Source organism: Gavialis gangeticus, unplaced genomic scaffold, assembly GCF_001723915.1.
Source record: "Gavialis gangeticus isolate Ggan-Ray unplaced genomic scaffold, GavGan_comp1, whole genome shotgun sequence".
Taxonomy (NCBI): domain Eukaryota; kingdom Metazoa; phylum Chordata; order Crocodylia; family Gavialidae; genus Gavialis; species Gavialis gangeticus.
This window is the reverse complement of record NW_017729031.1, coordinates 29,181,912-29,197,273: the sequence shown is the minus strand read 5'-3', so window position 1 is coordinate 29,197,273 and position 15,362 is coordinate 29,181,912. Positions and strand designations below refer to the sequence as shown.

At 43.5% G+C, this 15,362-nt stretch overlaps 1 protein-coding gene across 1 annotated transcript in view; it reads left to right on the top strand.

The window, feature by feature from the left end:
- Window positions 1–15,362, top strand: part of LOC109301398 (TGF-beta receptor type-2-like) — a 63,935-nt gene that overhangs the window by 18,310 nt on the left and 30,263 nt on the right. Inside the window, exon 2 of the mRNA XM_019522555.1 lies at window positions 12,920–13,070. Within this exon, the coding sequence (XP_019378100.1) occupies window positions 12,920–13,070 (151 nt within the window). The remainder of the gene's footprint in view (window positions 1–12,919; window positions 13,071–15,362) is intronic.

Sequence of the window (15,362 nt, the reverse complement as noted above, 5' to 3'; positions counted from 1 at the left end):
AAGACTTCACTAGCAGCCTAGGAGAAACGAGCAGGAAAAAAAAATGGAGATAACAGGGCTCCCACCTTTTGCTATTGAGACTGGCAACCTAGGACCCCACTGAATCCTTAGGAGCTTTCTAGTGCCTGGATAAGAGCTCTGGGCAAGAGCACTTTGTACTCTGTTAGTCAGTAAGCCGTGGGCATCCTCAGCCACCTATGATCTAACCGCTACTGAGTTATTGCTGCATGCTGTTTCACAGGACAGCAATTGCAGGGCCCATCTACACTGTCCAGGCTTTTGTGTGCACCTTGGAGAGGTCACTTCAGCTTCGCTTTACCTTTTATGTTTGGCGAGTTGATGCCTCGTTTGGCACAATTTTATTGTCTTGTGAGACCGAGCTGCCTGCTACGCTTGCAGGACATCCTGAAAATTCAGCTGCTGCAGAATGACTTTCCGTGTGTTAAGACATCTCACACTAGCAATACTTTCTGCCCAAGCTCGGTGAGCTTCCAGTTGCTTTCTCTTTATTCTCTCGATGAAGGAGGTATGAGTCCTAAGCAGTGCTGGCAGAACCATTTCGTGAGTCTTGCACTCAGCAATTTTTCCCCCTCCTCAGTCATTAAATAATCAGTTATCCAACAAACTCTGCATCCCGACCGTCTTGGAGTGAGACAGCATAGCCGAGAGCAGCCAGAGGGGGCTGGAGGCACAGCTTTCTCAGCAAGTAATCCTTGGGTGAAGGACTTGTTTTCTTCACTGGTTCACAGTGAAGGCTCAAATGATTGACCCACAAATCATGCTGCACAGCTCAATGGAGGGGAGCAAGTGGGAGAGTTTTTGGTTTGAGGGGATTTAGCATGCTTCAAGCTTTTGGATATGGGCCCTCCCCATTATGGCACTAGTAAAGACTGATGCATGCACTCCCACGGGCATACGTTTATGAACTGGTGCACTCACACGTATAGCGAGATGGACTTTTGCTTGCTGGAAGCTTGTGGGTTGCATCTCTGCCTTCAAAATAGCAGGATGATGATGACGATTCTTCTGAATTTTAAATAATAACCCTTTACCTGTTTTCAAGCAGGCCCCATGATTGGATCAAGTGCCAGTGCCTTGGTTTACATATCATAACTGTTCACATTTGAATTTCATAGCGTAGTAATTAGCAGGCAGCCGCTGAACTTTCAGCTGGATAAATACAATCATCACAGGGTAAACTCACAATTGCTTTGGTGCTTCAAAGTAGATTTTACACTGTTTGGCAATGGCTGTTGAATGTACTGATTAAAATTGCATGCAAGAGCCTGTGCACGCTACCATTTAATGGTTACATGGTATGAACAACAACACCACCTGGTAAGAGCAGTCATCACAGACCAGCAACATTTTCCATGGGAATTTTCCCAGATGAGCATTCGGAGAACACTCCCTATTACAGCAACAGCAGTTTAGGAGCAATATTACAACAAGGCCTCAACATATTGCAGTTACTGGTCATCAGCTGTATTGAAGTCCAGTGTGACCTGGAGTACTATTGCTCTGATATACAAACTGCTTGAGGCTAGATTTGCAATGGAAGCTCCTGGATGTTGAGCCTTTTTTAAAATGTGGCCCCTACACTAAGATCCCCAAGTTCAGAGATCTTACTGAGTAAGCAGGAGTTACCAACTAAGCTGCCGCACCTTGTATATTCCCTGACAAAATTTAGAACAGCATTGCATATATTGACCTGTGAATTCACCCTTCACTGACCAGTTGCCATGTCCCAATACAGTCCAGCGGTATGGCTCAATTTAGTTTTTCCTTCTCCTAGGCTGAGACTTGTATTACTCAGCACTAGTCAAAGCAACTCAGCTTGGCCTAACAAACCTTTTAAAAAGAAATCCTGGCAGTACAAGAAGCAATCAGTTCTGAGCTGTTACACTGTTTCCCAACTAAGTTAGAGCCTGCTTCAACAAAATGCATGCTTGACTTCAACCACGGGACCAAGTCTTTTGCCAAAGAGGGTGGAATTAAGTCCGTACATAAAGTTAAATATCTGGTTAAGTGCTTTGCTGAATGCGAGGCTTACCAAATTGAAAAAGTGGCAACTTGTAACAAAACGTTCTTCTCTTCATTACCTTTATGTGACTTAAGCAAGTGTTTAATTGAAGCAGCTCTGAAAACGTATGACATTTTTAGACATTTCTGTGGAGAACTTCTAGAGGCATTTCAGAGTTTCAGCAAAAGCAAGAACAAAATGGACCAAATTCTCTTTTCAGTCATGCCAAATAACTCCATTAACATCAACCTAACCACTCTGGATAGAAACTGGAGTGACAGAGAATAGAATCTGCCCTAGTGCCGAGGCAGCATCACCCTTAGACAGCCTTAGGTTGCTATTACAGTGAGTGAGAGTGAATAGTGCCCCAGATGTGCACCTCCTATTTGCATTCATTGCCCTTCTGGGCCCAATCCAAAGCCTTTCAGAATCAATGGGAGTCTTATGTTGACTTCAATAGACTTTGGAGCCTGCTGGCCTGAATATCAAGATGTTAACAAGACCTCAAATGTGCAGCTTTTCTTTTTAATTACCTTTTGTAGGTCTTTTCCCACTAATTTTAACATTTAAAAAGATAATACTATGGGTAAAACAGAAATGACAAATCAATATACCAGAAGTCCTGTTTAACAAGGACAGAAAGAAATCCATAAAGAAAAGAAATATTGCCTTTATTACCTTCAACATCACATCCAATATGTAAGTGGAGAGCACTGCCTTGCAGTTTCTTGTAGCTTAATACTGTCCAATCCATCTGTACCCTTTTTTCCAAGAGGTTGTAACTGGAGCCTGCATGAAAAAAATAGGGGAAAAATATGCTCCGAGAAGTCTTTTGCACTTGAAAATGGATTTAAGTTCAGCCCCATTTGTGATGACCTTGTTTGTTTGTTTAATTTGCACAAATATCAGCTCAACAGAGTTTTATAAAGCTCATAAAAATAAATTAAACCGCACGTTATCTTAGCTAAGCTAAACAAATTAGAGTTCAAAACTCAGGCTGGGCTTGCCACCTAGTTCCATAGTCATTCATAAATCCAGAAGTAACTCGAGTCAGGGAAACGGGTATCAAAACTTGTGTCACAAGCACACTCAGCCCAAATATCAAAGCATTTCCCATCAGCTGGCTCTAAACCAGGTACTATGTGCGGCCCTGAAAGGGGACATAGGTATAATTATTTGTAAAATATTTGTAAAATAAATGTATTCAAGAATGATCAGTTTGCAAGATGTTCCTGAGCATTTCCAGTAGGAAATCACAGCCTGCTCAGCTGTACAGCCCCCTTTTAATCTTAACTTCCCCACTCTGCTAGAGACCCCAGGTGCAGGAAGCTACATGCCTGATTCTGCCTGTTGGAGGAGGCCCAACATCGCACCCCCATGCCGCTCCCAAAGGAGAGCGAGGAGCAGGGCAAGAGTTGTAACAGTTCCTGTGCAGCGTAGGTGTTGGCTGCTGCGTCCTCGGGGCCCTTTGTACATTCACAATGAATGGAGTCCTTTGTGCACAGCAGAGCCCGAGACTGATGATCCCATTATTTATCTTGAATGATTCACTCCGCTTTTTCAATGATCGCAGTGGGCAGGCTCAGCCCCAGGTTCTTAACACTACTATTGAGATGCAGGGGCTGAATGGGCTTCTCTAACACCCTTTAGGACCCAAGTCCCTAATGGGAGGTACCCACCTGCCTCTTTAGGCATCTAAATCCCTTTAACACTCCAGTCCTACTGCTCTAAAATGCATCACCCGATAAAGAGGAACCTGGAAGTGGCATGACTCAGAGATGAGATGAGAGGTGGTTGGCAAGCTGACAGGACCTTGTGCCTTCCATCTCTATGCAAAAAAGCTTGGGGCTTTTACGCACCCCAGAGACTCTGTAAGGGATGTGTTTGGCTGGCCTGATGCATTATGCTTTGTGTGCACATAGTATTCTCTGATCTAAGGAGGCCAGGAGCACATCATGTCCTTCGGACCCATGGGTGGGACACAACAGAAGGCAAACCCTGCAGGAGGAGGAACAGAAGAAACTTTCCACGTGGTGCTGCCTGGACCTTGGGCTGCTGCAGAGCCCAAATGGCCCTTGACAGAAGTTAAAGCAGCCTAGAAGCTGCTCTGACTTACAGTAGCCTTCCCAGAGTTGCCTACAGGCAGCAAGGACCAGAATCCACCCCCAAATCTGCAAACCAGCTCCTGTTTTGCTTGCATTATCACCAGAGCGCACTCATGTGTCACCAGTCTTGCTGCAAGAGATCTCAGGACAGGAATGGAGCTGGCAGCATTGCTGTGGAAGTGGCTGGTCTCTAGAATGGGTGGAGCATGTATTTGCCATCAAACCTTCTGCTTCAGTCACCTGCCCCAATTCTGATTTGCAACCAACCTGCTGAGCCCACTCTGCAGCATAAGAAACAGCTTTCAGATCAAGAGGTCAGAGGGCTGCCTGCATACAATGGTTGGGGGGTGTCTGATGCCTTCTCTCCCTACTTGTGCCCTGGCCACCTCCCTTCCCTCTCCGCCTGCCACCCAACAGCTCTTCTCTTCTCTCACAGGACTAGGCAACCGCCATCCACCCCCACTCACTTATTTCCACTGCCACCAAGCACACTGCCTCACTTGTTCCACACTGATCTTCCATGTCTGTTCAGCAGACCCAGTTTCCTTGTTCACAGCATTCACCACTGGGGTTTCCCAAACCTATATGCCTCCTCTTCTTCCAGCTGTCAACATGTTCTTTCTGTGCCCCACTCAGGATTTCCTCCCGCAGACCCCACTGCCCATTCTACCTGTACGGTTGCCCCCAATTCCCACTGCTAGACAGCACAAGACGATAATTCAGGGGACAAAAGGTTAATTACTCCATTTTCCATGCTCACGTTGGCGTTCTAAATGACTCCTTGCTGTTGGTTTGCAGAAAGGCTGGCTGGAAGAAAAAAAAAAAGAAAAGAAAAGAAATAGGCTTGAATTACAACCATCGTCACTGCATTTGAAAAGTTTATACAAATGGAAAATGAAAGCCAGAGCATGCAGAGTAAAATCATTTGCGTTTCATCAGCAGTATGGAAATTGCTTTGTTTTTATAGGAAAAAGAAAGACAGTGTGTATGTGTGTGTGGGGGGGGTGTAACAATGCATTTCATTGCCAAGGGCAGAAAGGTGGAATCCAGAAATAAAAGCTGACTCACAGACCGTAGGATCGATGAGTCAGTCTCTGCTGTTGTTGTTTTTAAAAATAAGAGGCAGCACAATACAGAAAATAATTATCAGTACAGCGGTGCTGCAAAAAAGCCATCATCTCCTGCAGTGGCTCTCTGGTGAGACTGGCCCCTTGAAGGCTAAATGCAGTCACAGGCACCAGGAAGCTGTGGACAAGCTGGTGGGAGGTCAGGAAAGAAATGACAGCTTCCCTGGTGAAGTGGGAGCTTCCAAAAGAGCCAAACCGAACATCAGGCATTCCTCTCTCATACAAGGGCCACAGGAGTTTATTCATGGGATAGGGGTTTTGTAGGATCTAGTTTTCAACAGGTGCAGCTAGCTAAATGACAATGCTGAGAAGATGGCTAGTGTTCCAATGGCATCAATATTCAGAGAAGGAAATTATTGCATAGGGTGGTAAAGAAGGTAGGAGTAGGAAGAGCAGGCTGGGATTCAGAATTGGAAAATTTAGATTAAAAAAGGAGGCAAGACTAATCGTGGAACAATTTCCCTAGGGAAACAGGGAAAGATTTATGAGGTAGGACATTTTAAGCAAGAACAGGCAAAAACAATCGTGGACTTGAGATGGCCTAAGTGAGCTCCAGTAAGATCAAATGTGATATGTTGACAGTCAAACTAAGGGAATATCACAGATAGATTAGAACAGTCTTAACTGATTTCTGGGAGCCGGGGCTTGGAGAACAAATACGTTAAAGTCCAAGAGAACTGAAAAAAAATCCTGGCTTCTCCCTCTGGGCCAAGTCCTTGTCTCTACTGACTGGTGTGATAGGTGGATTGCTTGGGTACTGAGCTCAAAAGCTAGCACAGATGCATCAAAGTGTGTTGTGACAGCATACCCCTAAGTTTGCTGCATGAAACCTCGTCATCTGACACATCACACCCGAGGCAAAGCACAGCAATTGTCCTAGAATTACTACCTTTCAGAGATAAATGTCCTATTCTGCAGATCTCCTCTATTCCTATTGTACAGAAGTTTGCAATGAAGTTGAACTGTTATGTTGAACTTAAACACCTAAAGCAGACTTGGGAACCTCCCTGCTACACTCCTTGCATATTCAAGTTTCTTTGGTAGCAGGACAAAGTAATATTTACATGACATTTGAATTTAAATTAGATATTTTTATCAATAAAAAGTAAATGGTAAAATAAATCCATTGCCATCCTAGTTTTGAACAGGCTCCAAGTAGGCTAAAAAATGCATACTGCACATCTTTCTTGGCATTGACAAGCACTCCTGTCTCATGCAATCAAATTCAACCATTTCTTTTATTCACCAGGAAACATGGACTCATTCCAGCCTTTACGCACACAACGAGCCCAAGCGCAGCAGTTTATTATACAGGGCAACACGAGCCTATGTATCTGAATCCTGCCCTCCATCTTCTGAACTAAATACGCAACAACGCAGCACCGAGTCTAATGGCACATGTGCTTTGTGCCTCATGGGGTAACTTGGCAAATTTGCTACTCCGTCTCTTTCCAGTTCCAGAAATTTGGATCTGATATCCTGGATATCTTGATGAAAATGTAGAGTACATACGTTATCAGAGAGGTCTCTGCAGTTTAGCAGCCAAATCTGTAACACAATTTAAGGACTCTAAAGCTAATTAAATTCAGACTAAAAATAAGGTGAATATTTTTAACAGCAAGAGTAATTAGACATTTCAAAAAACTCATCAACTATGAGTGTCCATCACTGGGACATTTGCAATGGAGACGTGATGTCTTTCTAAAAGATATGCTCGGGTTCAAGTGGGAATCAATTCAAGGGCATTCTATAGGCTGTCTTGTTGCAGGAGGTCAGACTAAATGTTCAGAGTCCTTTCAGGCCATAAAACCTCAACATCTAATTGGGCATCAGGAACCTGGGAATCAGGCCAGATCTAGCCCAGTATCCAATCTCTGACACTGGTCATTGCTGCGCATAGGAAATGCAGCTGTGGATCAACCTGCTGATAGGAAAGGTTTCTAGGGTCATCTCATGGGTCATAGGGAAACTAGAGCCTATAGGCATTGCTGCTGCTTTTAGTCTTGAGAAACACATGCTGCATATAATCAGGATAGAAAATTTTAATTCTCGTAATACTTTTACAAGCAGCTCTGTTATTTTGTACTGCATCCTTAGCCAGGGATGAAATCCAAATCTAAAGCATTGCCCTGAGCCCAGATCTGTGCAAGTTCACCAGAAAATACAAGGCAGTTGAGATGTATCAGGAAAGCTACACACCAGCTCTGTGTGATCCAAATATCCTTAAACTTGCCCAAATCTCTTGTTCGCTTGTGGGTTAATGTCCCCAACTTACTGGGGACTGACCCCAAGCAAGACATCTCAGCTGTGCGTTTCAGTTACTCACAGCCTAGTTTCAGGCAGGTGGATTGGGAACAAACTAGGTGGTAATGACTGCCTATACATGGCACAATAAGAAACACATGCGAGTTGCTTCAGAAGCATCTTTAACAGGGAGTTGCCTTGCCTACGCAGCATTTGACATCACTAAACAAGGACCAAACATGGACAAAGAAAGCAGCCCTCCACTTTCAAATGCAGGCACTTAAGTAGCACAAACCAAGTCCTGCCTTGCAGTGCTTCAAAGGGTCCTTTATAGCTCCTCATCATTTTCAGTGTCCGTTTGCTTGCTTCAAGTATTGCAAGACCTTTCTTTGGGAAGACCAAGCCTACACTAAGCCTTTTTCACTCATGATGCTTGCATGACCATTTTTATAGAGGTAACCTGGCCTCAAAGAACAATCAGGGAGTTGAGATGCCACCGCTTGTAAACTCCAATTCACACTTTTCTACCGATATGCTGCATAGCCTCGATCAAGTCACCTGCCCACTCCATTCCTCAGCATTGCCATAGGCAATGCGTGGATGTGATATGCTTACTGACCTGCCTCAAAGAAATAGCACAAAGATTCCCAAAGGATTATATAGTGATTCAAACAAGGGAAGTCCTTGGATAGACATCTGGCTGGGATCGTCTGACCCCAGCACTCTTTCCTGCCTAGGCAGGGAGTCAGACTCGATGATCTGCTGAGGTCCCTTCCGACCCTAACATCTATGACTCTATAAAATATGTCATTATTCATATTACACAAATACCCAAAAGGTACCGAGAGTTTATATATTAAGCATTGCACTTCTGCCTTTCACAGTCCAAGTAACTCAAGCGCAACTTTTACATTCAAAAGTTAAAATAGTCTTAACTTTGTATAGAGATGAATTTGAGCTGGGCCCATGGATCAGATGCTTTTGAAGCTTTTGGGGGTGGGGGGGAAGGACAGGTCTGCTGGGCATCTCTCTCTCTGTTTCTTTGCTGTTTGCTGGTTGCAGAGTGGCTTGTGAGAGGGCATGCAGGAGAAGAGAGGCTGCTCCTTCCACCTCTCCCCAAAATGGACGGCATAGCTCACATCACCTTTTTGGCTGGGACATGTCTTTGGCTTCTCTAGCATGTCTGCAATGTACCATGGACTCCTGGCAACTCTTCTTAATTGCTTATGGATATTCAGTGCTTGAGGACAATGGAACATGTGGCTCTGCAGAAGATCCAGCACACAGATCTCATTATGCAATATAACCTCCTTATAATGAATCCCTCTGAGGCTAGGAAAAAAATTAATTAAAAATGGATACTTGTTATAATAGGGTTAGTCAATTTGTTGCAACATAACAACGGAAAAAACCCAATGCCAAACAGTTCCTGCTGTTGGGATTGTTCAAAGCAGGGGTTTATTGTATTGAGGTTGTACTATATGGAGCTTGTCATACAGGGCCTCTTAGGGATATGCTGTGACACGTACTCTTTCTCTAGTGAGTACTATCTATTCCATTCAGATTCTTAGGCTGTGACTGTCACTGCGGTATCTCAACACTTCACTTCACCATGATAGGATTGCTCATCGAGCCTCATGTTGCAGAGGCTGAGATCTGTCTGCTGTTAATTGAGATGGACAGAACTGGTGCAGCAAATGGCCGGGAGAGCTGTTCTAGATCGCTATAGCAGGAAGACAACATGACACATGGCATACAGAAAACAAGGGACAATATGTGGTAGCCCAGGGTCCCTCCTGGTCTCAAGAGCACAGAAAGAGGGATGCTACCAAGATGGTTGGAAAGCACACCTAAACGATTCTTGGCTATGGTGCAGGAGGGGATACCCAAAGACTTTGCTGTGGTTCATTTCTTCCTTCAGATGCACAGAAGGCAGCTCCAATTCATCCTAGATCCTCCCTGGATTCACAGCAACAGATACAGAAAACCTGACCATCTTCTCACACAGGAGGGACAAACATTTCTACTGATCAGGCACCAAGCCCAAAGCAACCCACCTACTGGTGACTTCAAGCCACCCTTCTGAACTGTTGTTGCACAGTCCTTTTGACTAACTGTACTAGTTATTGGATCACATCATGTCCTTATGGCTTCAATTTATTGTTGGAAAACTCAGCCCACATTTAATTAGTTTATAGTTTGTTCCAAGTTTTGCTTATCCAGCTTTTTTTTTTTTTTTTTGAAGTTTGTATTTTGATGTTTAGCATTTGCCTTGGCAACATCTGGAACCCCTTTATGGAAGTGTATTGTTACTTTTACTGCTTGTGCAGCTTTATTAAATCATCTGAGTATTAATATTGAAAGTGTTCATCTGGGTCTAATTAGGACAAAGATGAGTGATGTGGCAGTTAAACTGTGCCTACGAGCTAGCGGTTCAAGGACACAAAGTTCTAAAGAGATTTTTAGTGGGTTTCTGACACTTATTTTTACTTATTAAAAGAGAAAGCGTGTTCCATAACCTACTCCTTATAGAGCAGCTCATGGAATCACATGTTGAACCTATTTTAAAACAAAACTCTTTCCAAAGAGTTTTGACTCTTTTGGATCTCGTTTCCATCAGTTCATTAACCTTTTGAAAGAGGTTGATATTTCCATCAAGCTATTCATTTTGGAGACCAAATAACTGCTGAATTGCAAGCTTCTCCATAGGCCCCAAGACAATATTCTCTTGTTAAACATGCATTATAATAATCAGAGGCCTAAATTCTGCAAACTACTTTGGCCAAGTCAGTCTTATGCACAGACAGAGCATGTTGAGAAGGTGAGGTCCAGGGGGGCAGCAGTGTGGAGCAGTCTGAAGTATCTGAATGTAAATATTTAACACCAAGAGTTTGCATTGGTGTCTGTCTCTCTGTCTGCCTACCTGTCACTGAAGTAACTTTTAGAATCACATTTGTCCTTTTACTCTTCTTCTATGGATGAGCGAACAGGGCGGGCAATTATTTTGGGCGGAGGGCCACTTACTGAGTTTTGGCAAGCCATCGAGGGCCGCATAACAGGCAGCCAGGGGCAGATAAATATTAATACTATAAATTTGTTAGGGGCCCCGTGGGCTGGATAGAATGGACTGGCAGGCCGCACGTGGCCTGTGGGCCGCATTTTGCTCACCCCTGGTCTAGCATGTATGGTTGGAGATGTTCATTTCCCTTCAAAAACACCAGGAGAGTGCCAAATGTGAAGGTGCTAATATCTAGAGTAAGACAGACGGCTCCAGGAAGGAACATGAGACAAAAACTAAGGAGTTCCCAAGTCCTGATGCTGGTTCTGGCACTCACTCTTTTGGAGAAGAGGTTACTTGATCTTTATGCCTCAGTTTCACCATCCATAGCACATGATGGTAACGCTTATTTATTTTCTACGGTGCTTTGAAGATAAAAAGCACCACCCAAAGGCTGCCTATGATTCCTGGTCAAAACTTCTATGGACATCCAGAGGCAGTTTATATGGGAATGGCAGTAAATCAAGCCCTTGTGTTTAATAAACCTGTCCATAGATTAAGGCAAGGCCTCCAGCTATTCACAGCCTCCATGCGGAGCCCAGGGGGGCCTCTGAGAAATGCACCCCGGGCTCTCACTCCCCCTCTGTACATGTCAGATCTCATAAATGGGACGATGCACTGTTTTTGTGCCTGCTTATTGGCTTGTGCTCGGAGACACTTGACAGTAGCTATATTGCTTCATTTGCAGGATTCAGTGGGCCTGAAACAGGGAGGAATAGGCAAGCCAGGCTAGTTGGCTGCACTCCCAGATTCAGCACTGAGGCAGTAGAGACAACCCCTCTGATTACTGCATCTTTGTGTCTTGTTGTATCTGTTCCAGGACAATTAGTCATGTTTACTCATTCACTTGTTCTCTGAGCCAATGGCTCTTTAATTGTCCCAAAATGAAACCATTTCCACAGGAGGGGTGGAATAGGTCCTAACTAAAGAAACCTCTCTACATCCCTTGTGTGCGCAGGGATACATAAAAAAGCTTTAAACTAGCCATCTTGGGTGTTGGTAGTGGACCAGCCGTAAGAACACAAATTAATTTACTCTGCTTCTCGGTTGAGTTTTCAAGCCCACGCTACACTGTGCTACTCTGGTTAGACTGCTACTGACTACTCTAGTAATAATATGTATAACCATACCCATAACTTATAATCTAACACCGTATCTGTGACGGCCAGGAATTGAATCCAGGTCTCTTCGTGTCCAGTTTAATGCCTGATTCAGTGGAGAGCCCCATAAGAGCAGAGCTCAGGCTGACATTTCACAAGCTGGACAAACTCGCTGAATATCACGTTCTCACTGGAAGTCAATCCTACACACAAGTCAACTCCCAGCGTGTTCAGTTTCAATTTTAGGACAAGCAGCATTTTCCCTGAACATAAAAGTTGATCACTATATGTAAAAGACCTTGACTAGCTATTGCCTTCTCCGAAGCAGAGAATCAAATAACAAAGGGTAGGATCCAGAGGGTTAAATGCACTAAAAAAAAAGCAAAAATAAAAACTGCACTGAAAAATATTCCAATTTGATATCATTATTGGATGCACAAAAACACTTCTAGTCAATGCAAGAGTGAAAACAGTAGGGGCCTGGCATACAAGTCAAAGAGGAAAAGAGAGACTTATAATCAGAATACAGTATACAAAGGAAAAGGGGCTGAGCCTCAGACTAGTGAAATTGTCCCCTTTTTCTCAGAAGACCAGTAGAGAGAAGCATTTGCAGAGACTGACCCAATATTTTACTTCTTAAGGACTCTTCATGTATTCAGACATATGAAGGTTAAGTCCAATGAAAAAAGGAAACGTTTCCTTTCTGACAGTGAGCAGTATGGGAAATTTAAAGGAGACAAAAATAGGTCTTTGTGAATTTTCAAGCTGTGAAATGACCTCTCTTGCTTCCTTGGTGCTTACATAGCTACATCTGCTCTCTGTGAACTGTGGCATAATCCAAAACGCATTTGACAGAAGAGTTCAGCAAGTGAAAAGGATAAATAAAGACATACAAAAAACTACAAGTCTTGGTTCCAAAATGATACCTTTTATTAGACCAACTGGAAAATGGCAAGAAAATTGTCCTTTTCTGCAAGCTTTTGGGATCAAAGTCCCTTTGTCAGGCTCTGGGAAAAGTGTAGATGGTACAAGATGGTAAAAAAGTCCCCATAGGTAGAAATGATAAATAAATGCACTTACAAACAACTGAGCCCACTCAGACCCCTCCAGTAGACTGCGGGTTCTGCAAATCACAGACAATGCTGGGTCCATTATTGTTCCTAGGCAAACTAAGACCTAAGACAAGACTGACACAGAAAATCCATCATCCACTTAAAAGTTTACATGGCTTCGCTTCAATTCTTTTTCTTTTTCTCCTCCAGCATGTTATGCCTGGACACGAAGGAATCTGAAGACCAACTTGTGTAAGTGGTGTGACTACACAATCCCAGTGTGTGAAGACAAGGTATGCTACAGCAACTGCAATTTGAACTCCTACTGTGAGAATCCATATGAAATCTGTGTGGCTATATGGTAAGTGATCATCCTATTGTAGCACACTTGGTACTAGAGTAGCATGTATTCAATTTATGTAGAGAACAGAAGTGGTGAGTGTGAAATTATGTGCTTTTCTATAAATGCACACATGGATCATTTTCAGTAAATTATCTTCCTCACCCTTCTCCCCAGCCCATCCATTGTAATCAAAATTATTGTTTGCACTGCAGCCCTTTCAGATGTTCATTCGAGGGCACAATATGTGACATGCAGTCGGCATGCTAGAGGCGATACCTTCTATTAGACCAACCAGACAGCTGACAAATGACATTTTACTCCATAAATTGAGCTAAATCCTGCATCCTTACCCAAGCAAAGCTCTCATGTATTCAACCCAGCAAACAGATTCTACTGTGCAATAACAAGCTGGATTCTCAAATCCTTAGTCAGGGCCTAATTTATCACGCTCTTCAGCTTGGGAGACGTTCTTGTTCACTTTGGAAGACCCAAAGTAATTATTCAGAGCTTACCACTTGGAAATAATGCAATCACCACAAACTCATGCCAAAAAAGCCTTGATTTCAGACCACATGGTCATGAATTCCATATGGTAGAGATATATGAATACACGCCACACTTCACGTAAGAACCACTTTAACATGCAGGGAACAAATGTCATTCAACTGGAGAACCTGCACCATTTCCTTCCACTCTCTGTATAGGAGGACACTGAGGCCCGGGCAGGAAGGTTGCAGTTCCACAGGAATGAGTGGACTGAGACAACTCCTACACAGTCTTTATTAGGACAGAGCGATTTTTTCCTCCACCTCTCAGCAAATAGTTTATTTATCAAAAGTCATTCTGGTCTACCCAAAACTAAACACAAATTCACCAATGGTATCAGCTAAAAATCCTTCCTGGCTTCATTTTATAAGACAAAGGAACTCTTAACCCCATATCTAATAGTCTAGTGGTTAAGATGCTAAACCAGGAACCTGCCCACAGAGACTGGAACCCAGGTCTCCCACCTCTCGGGAAAATGCTTAGTCACCAGGTTATAGGCGATTTCTCATTTTGGAGAGTCACTTAGTTTTCCTTGCTGGAACAATTCTACTTTGCATTAAATAATGCATATTGGGCCAAAGAGAAAAAATTATCCTACAAAGCCTGGATTTTTTTTTTAATAGGACCAACAGCATGCTTGGCATAGACTGAGATGATTCAAATCAATGTATTCTTCTTTAGGTAACCTGCATCATGTTCACAAGCTTGCCTCAGTCTAAACCAACTATGCAGTTGGTCCAATAAAACATAACATTCACAATAATTCTTACCTCTTGCATATCTCCTGGACCATCATACCCAACCCCTATGAAGTTTGGCATTTATGGCTCTCATCTAGGACATCCGGGTTTCAGATCTTGCTCCAGTGAATATTCAAGTGGAACAACTTTAATGGAGGAAAGAGCCATCTTCCCCCAAATACCTTGCCTCAGGGGTGGTTGTTTTCAGGTTGTGGGCCGGAATGACTCAGCTTGGGTCAGAGGTGTTAGGATCTGGCCACCACCACATTGCTCCTTCACTCTGTGGCAGCATGAGAAGACAGCCCATACCTGCCATCTTTCCCCAGCTGTGGCATGACAAGAGCAAATGCTGTTGAAGCCTACCGCCACTGAATACAGCTTCAACGCCACATCTGCGGGCCAGATTAAATGGCTCCATGGGCCAGGTCTGCTCTGCAGGCTGTAGGTTGCCACCCTCTGCCCTACAACATGACAACAGGGCACTACCTTAGGATTATGGGTTCAAGACTCCTATGCAGCAGAAAGTCTCCCACACCCTGACCTAACCATTGAGATACAAAGGGATCTAATGTCCTGCATGCTGACTAAGTCCAACTCTTCACTGCTTTGCCTTTTGTCAAACTGGCCTGAAATGGAACCATTGAACAAAAGGCTTTTATCAAAAACTGACCTGGTCATTTTTTATTTCAATATGAGAAATATTCATGTTGGGTTTATATTAGTATTTTTTGGTTTGGTTAACAAACCAAAACACCCTCATTTCTACAACATAGGCTTTTACCTCTGTCTGTTAATAGTATGACAAATACCAGCTACAAACTCTCTCATCTTCCATGGGATTCTACCTCATGCCAGGGCCTTGTTGGACAGGACACTTAGCATGCATTTGATTCAGAATGTAGTAAGCATTACCGTGTTGTATTAAAAGTTAGAACATGTTCCAAGCAGTCGCATGGTAATGTATACTATGATCTCAGCCTGCTCTGGACAGGGCTGGAGCCAGATCCAACACCCCCCCCCCCCC